The sequence below is a fragment of the Nicotiana tabacum genome, chromosome 6, assembly GCF_000715075.1.
Source record: "Nicotiana tabacum cultivar K326 chromosome 6, ASM71507v2, whole genome shotgun sequence".
In the NCBI taxonomy this organism is placed as follows: Eukaryota; Viridiplantae; Streptophyta; class Magnoliopsida; order Solanales; family Solanaceae; genus Nicotiana; species Nicotiana tabacum.
The window spans coordinates 71,049,579-71,056,037 of record NC_134085.1 but is presented as its reverse complement, the minus strand read 5'-3'; the positions used below and the strand labels follow the sequence as shown (position 1 = coordinate 71,056,037).

Genomic DNA, 6,459 nt, shown 5'->3' with positions numbered 1-6,459 from the left:
TTGTTGGGATGAGTTAGAGCCGCACCTGCGATGGATTTTTTGCAGGTGCAGAACGCAAAAGCGGCTGTTGGACCGCATGTGTGAAGGACGGGTTGGGTAGTGTCCTCTTTAAAACGAAGGGTTTGTCTCAATTCCATTTTTATTTCGTCCATGGGAGCCGATTTTGGAGCAATTTGGACTGCCATCTTCATCAACTATTATGGAGTAAGTGCTTTCTTCACCTTGTGAGTTAAATACATGATTTATATACGGATTTAAGCATGGAAATTTGTAGAAATTGGATTTTTTGATAGAAAGCCTAGAAATTTGGTATTTTTGAATCTTGACTACGAATTTGGGCATGAAATTGAGAATAAACTATATATTTGAGTTCGTGAGGCTATGGGTAAAATTTATCTTCGAAAATTTTCGAACCCGAGCACGTGGTCCCAAGGGTGATTTTATCGTCTTTTCGAACGGAGTTGAAAATTGTTATAAATTAAATTGTTATAAGTTTTAGAGTATATTTTTATTGGTTTGCACATTGTTTGACTAGTTTTGGAGCGTTGGGCATCAATTTGTGGTGTTAGAGTGGCGGTGGAGCCGGTTATGAAACTTCGGAGCAAGATAAGTCTCTTGTCTAATCTTGTGAGGGGGAAATTACCCCTAGATGTTGTAAATTGATGTGTGCTACTTGTTGTGGGGGCTACGTACGTGCGAGGTGATGAGAGTCCGTACGTAGTTACATTCAGGTTATTGTCCGGGTAGGTTTAGGTTCATGTCATGCTATAACTGTACTATTTGAGCAGCCTCTCGCCTATTAAATTCCGTTGTTTTACATTACTACTTGAGACTAGACTTGCTATCACAGAGATTTCACGAGTTCATGATGAGTCACTGTATAATTGTATCCCTCTTACGAAATAATTTCGCGATATATATATATGTTTCATTGAAAGGTTTTGTTAAAGAAATTATAACTCACACGTTTATTCGTGAGTGGGGTCAAGGACCCGTTAAAGCTTTTTACTCTAATGGGATCGGGTCGTTCGCCTCGACAGGATTATGTACTTCTCATCTTATGGGATCGGGCTATTCGCCTCGGTAGGATTTATGTACCACGCTCTCATGGGAGCGGGTCGTTCGCCTCGGCAGGTTAATAGATGCATCTATAGTTCGTGCCGTTCGACCCTCAGCAGTGCACAGTTGAATCATTTATGTTGGATTGGGTCGTGTGCCTCGGTATTTCTATAAAAATATCCTCATGGAAATCGTGCGTAATATTTGGCAAGAAGCTAGTGTATTTGTGAGTTTTTCTGATTTGAATTACGACAACCTATCTGATGAGATCTACCATATCTACATATACACTTGATGATAGGCTATAATTGCGTATTTTAGTCGCTTATTACACTCTAATTTACTACACTTTAATTGAGTTTGAGCTTTAACCGCTAATGTTTTGCACTAACTGTGTGTTTTGTTCCTTGTATGAGTGATTTCAAGCTATATAGATGTTATAAAATGAATTCAAGTGATTTAAAGCTTTGAAGTCTGAGTAAAAGCCCAAGAAATTAAGCCGGGATCGTGTTCAGGGGTCAAATTTGATAGTTAAGAACAAACGAAGACTCGAGTAAGCGTATTGCGAACTTCTAGTAAACTAGACATAACTTTTTTCTCAGAACTCCATTTGGGCTCCACAATATATGGTTGGAAAGCTAACTCAAAGATCTACAACTTTCATATTTTACATTTATCCAAATTCTCAACAAAATAGGGTGAAAAGTGCGCGGTCGCGCTCAGGACGAGCTCGTCAGGCAAAATCAAAGTGGATATGCGCGGTTTGAGCGCGGTCGCGCACGTCCTTCCCGGAAAAAGTATCCTTTTTCGCATTGGAGAAGGTATAATTGTTTGGATCCGATTGGTATATATACATAGAAAAACGGTATTTTGAGGAGGTTGGACAGATTTGAGACATATATTCGACCTAAGGAGGCAGATATACAATAGAAGCAAGGCGGGGAATTCTTCTACGGGTATTTTCTTCCTCTTCCTATTTTTCATTGTTGGTTATGACTTTTAGTATTGTAGTTTTACATACTATTATGAATAGCTAATTTGTTATCTAGGGTTTTGATGGAACCTTTTGTAAGATAAATTCTTGTTATGTTTTTATATAATTGAGTCGTAGTATTTTCTCTATTTGTTCAACTATATTATTCTTGTGATTGATTGAAGGGCCCTCAATTAGCTGTCCCTATTTAGTATGTATTACTCGGGAGAGAGTGCATAGTTAGGTAGTTGTTGAACAACATCACTCCCGACGTATGTGAGGAATCAATAACAAATGGTTTAAAGGTGGGATTAGGGATAACAAAACTTTGGGTGCGATCTAAGTGAGCTGTAATTAAAGCCAGCTAGCGTAACTCGGGAGAGTATGTCTAGTAAATTGTCGTAATTACTCAGAAGAAAATTACAACACGCAGAGCGCTCATGATCGGTAGAGAAAACTTAGGCGAAATTATAGAAGACATAGCGGGAAGGATTCTGACAATTGGGGAAATCATAACTCTAGACCTCTTAATCTTTTCTCTAACTTGTAGTATCTTTAGTGTTAATTTATTATTTTAATTTGCTAGTTTGTTAGTTAAACACAAGAATCTTAATATCTATAAGTTAGGAATTGTTCAAGCTTGTATTCTTGGTGATAGTGAACAACTGTAGCTAAGCCTTAGTTCTCTGTGGGATTCGAATTCGGACTTGTAAACCGGATTATATTTGCAATAACCGCTTTGTCCTTTTTATAAGGCATAGTTGGGCGTGATCAACACTACGGTTAAGGAGGGAATTGCTAATGAAGAGCTTGAGTTTATTGCAAAGAGGAGAACTGTACCATGTATTTTATACTTGTTTATGTCATTTATTTATTATGCCTCATATTTATTTACCTCTTTACTGTACCTGATATTATTGGACCACTAGTAAGTGTCGATGTCGACTCCTCGTCACTACTCATCCGGGGTTAGGCTAGATACTTACTGGGTACACGTCGATTTACGTACTCATACTACACTTGCTGCACATTTTTGTGCAGGTACATTTATGTCTGGTGGTCCTACGGGCGCAGAGGTGTGGTTACTTGCGGGGACTTAGGCGAGCTGCATCCTATGTTACAAGTACGCAACACGCAGAGTCTCCTTCAGAGTATTTATATATTTCCTGTCCAAATTTGTATTCCGGACAGATGATGTATTTTATTTTACTTCCTAGTTGATGCTCATGCACTTGTGACACCGAGTTTTGGGGTATTTATGGGTTGTTCAGTATTGTGGTTGTAATAAAATATCATCATTTACTCTGTAAATTTTATCACTTATCATTTAACTGAAGGAAATTATGATTTCAAAATACTAAAAAGAGTAATTAAGTTAATAAATTTTTGTTGGCTTGCCTGACAACGGTATTAGGCGCTACCACAACCTTTAATGAATTTTGGATCGTGATAATCCTAGTTCTAACATGATGCGCAGAATAATAGAGAATTCAAATGGGCATACATTGAAGAACAAGAATATTCTTCAATTTAAGAAATTTTCTTGTGGTGCTTGTTCTCAAGGAAAATTGGTTATTAAACTATTAACAACTAAAGTTGGGATTGAATCCCCTGAAATTCTGGAACGTATACAGGGTGGTATATGTGGACCTATACACCATCCATGTGGACTATTTAAGTATTTTATGGTCTTGATAAATGCATCTACAAAATGGTTACGTGTGTGCTTATTGTCAACTCGTAATATGACATTTGCGATATTGTTAGCCCAAATAATAAGGTTAAGAGCACAATTTTCAGATTATGCAATTAAGACAATTCGTTTTGATAATGCTTGTGAATTTACATCTCAGGCCTTTACTGATTATTGTATGGCCACAGGAACAAAAGTTGAGCATCTGGTTGCTCACATTCATAGTCAAAATGGTCTAGCAGAATCCTTGATTAAACGCCTCCAATTAATAGCTAGACCAATGCTAATGAGGACAAAACTTCCCCTTTCAGTGTGGGGACATGCTATTTTACATGCAGCAGCACTTGTGCACATAAGGCCAACCAGTTATAATGAAGTCTCCCAATTACAATTGGCTTTTGGCTAGGAGCCAAAAGAATTTTTGGATGTACAGTATATGTTCCAATTACTCCATCACAATGCACAAAGATGGGTCCCCAAAGAAAGTTGGGAGTATATGTTGGTTATGAATTTCCTTCTATTATTAAATATTTGGAGCCTATGACAGGAGATTTGTTTACAACCAGATTTGTTGATTGTCATTTTGATGAATCAATTTTTCCAATATTAGGGGGAGAAAATAAATAGATGGAAAAGGAGATAGATTGGAATGTATTATCTCTATCTCATTTGGATCCCGCACAAATTAATGTGAACAAGAAATTCGAAAGATCATTTATATGAAAAATATTGTAAATCAATTTCCAGATGCATTTACTAACCTTCCACGGGTTACTAAATCGCATATTCTAATTGTAAATGCTCCAATTAGAGTTGATGTCCCAGCTGGACAATATAATAATGCAAATGAGTCTAGGTCACGCCTTAAACGTGGTAGACCAATCGGTTCCAAGGATATGAATTCCCGAAAAAGAAAAGGAGCAAATGATCAAGTTGATCATAATATCAAGAGGAGCATAAATACATAATAATTGATAAAACCTCACAAGAGGTTCTAGTACCTGAAAATGATAAAAATAAAGAGATCTCAATATGTTATGTCTCTACAGGAAAAAGATGGAACAGAAATAATATTGTTATTGACAATAATTTTGCATATAACGTTGTAGTTGAAGTAATGCAACAAGATGAGGATTTTGAGCCAAAATCTATCAACGAATGTAGACAAAGAAATGATTGACCAAAATAAAAAAAAATTCAATTCAAGCGTAATTGGCTTCAGTCGGAAAATGTGAAGTTTTCGGACCAATAGTCCGAACGCCTGAAGGTGTCAGGCCAGTGGGGTATAAATGGGTTTTTGTGCGTAAACAAAATGAGAAAGGTAAAGTCGTAAGACATAAAGCACGACTTGTGGCATAAGGGTTTTTGCAAAGGCCTAACATTGATTATATGGAGACATATTCTTTTGTGGTAGATGCAATTATCTTATGGTATCTAATAAATCTGGCAGTTCATGAAAAGCTTGATATGCGGTTGATGGATGTTGTCACATCCTACTTGTATGGCTCGCTAGACAATGAATTTTTTATGAAAATCCTTGAAGAATTTAAAGTTTCTGAAGCACATAAAAGTTCAAGGAAAACTTGTTCAATAAAGCTTCAGAAATCCTTGTACGGATTGAAGCAATCAGAGAGGATGTGGTACAATCCCCTTAGCAAGTATTTGCTAAAGAAAAGGTACAAAAATGACCCCATTTGCCCCTCTAATTTTATTAAGAGGTCTGGATCTGAATTTGTCACCATAGCTGTGTATGTAGATGACTTGAATACCATTGACACTTCTAAAGAGCTTCCAAAGGTTGTAGAGTGTTTGAAGAAAGAATTTGAAATGAAAGATTTTGATAAGACAAAATTTTGTCTTGGCCTACAAATTGAGCATGAAACAAACAGAATTTTTGTCCATTAATCAACATACACTGAAAAGGTTTTAAAGCGATTTTACATGAAAAATGCACATCTATTGAGTACTCCAATGATTGTGAGACCGCTTCACATAAATCAAGATCCATTTCGCCTCAACAAAATGACGAAGAACTCGTTGGTGATGAAACTCCATATCTTAGTGCAATTGGGTTACTGATGTATCTTGCTAACAATACCGACCATATATTGCTTTTGCAGTAAGCTTATTAGCAAGATTCAGTTCCTCTCCAACAAGAAGGTATGATTTTAAACATATATTTAGATATCTTCGGGGAACTATAGATATGTGATTGTTTTATTCTAATAGATTCAAGTCAGAAATGATTGACTATGCCGATGCAGGTTATTTGTCTGATCCACATATAAAGCCCGATCTCAAACGAGCTATTTGTTTATATATGGAGGTACAATTATATCATGGTGTTCAATGAAACAAACAATTGCTGCCACATTTTCAAATCATACTGAAATAATAGTCATTCATGAAGCTAATCGAGAATATGTTTGGTTGAGATCAATGACTCAACATGTTCAGCAAATGTGTGGTTTTCTTATGAAAAAAGATAATCCAACTACACTATATGAAGATAATGTTGCTTGCATTGCTCAACTGAAAGGAGGATACATCAAAGGAGACTGGACAAAGTGCATTTCACCAAAAAAAAAATTCACGCATGATCTTCAACAAAATGGTGAAATTAATGGTCAACAGATTCGTTCAAGTAAATCTGTTCGCTAAGGCATTACCAACTTCACCATTTGAGAAGTTGATACAGAAGATTGGAATGTGCCGTCTTCGAGAAATAAAGTGA

General features: G+C 36.4%; 1 protein-coding gene across 1 annotated transcript; it reads left to right on the top strand.

The window, feature by feature from the left end:
* Positions 1-5,114: 5,114 nt before the first annotated feature.
* LOC107759652 (uncharacterized) lies at positions 5,115-6,459 on the top strand. The gene is made up of 5 exons (XM_016577641.1): positions 5,115-5,532; positions 5,649-5,844; positions 5,955-6,051; positions 6,183-6,292; positions 6,360-6,459. The coding sequence occupies exons 1-5, from the start codon at positions 5,115-5,117 to the stop codon at positions 6,457-6,459; spliced, it is 921 nt and encodes a 306-aa protein (XP_016433127.1).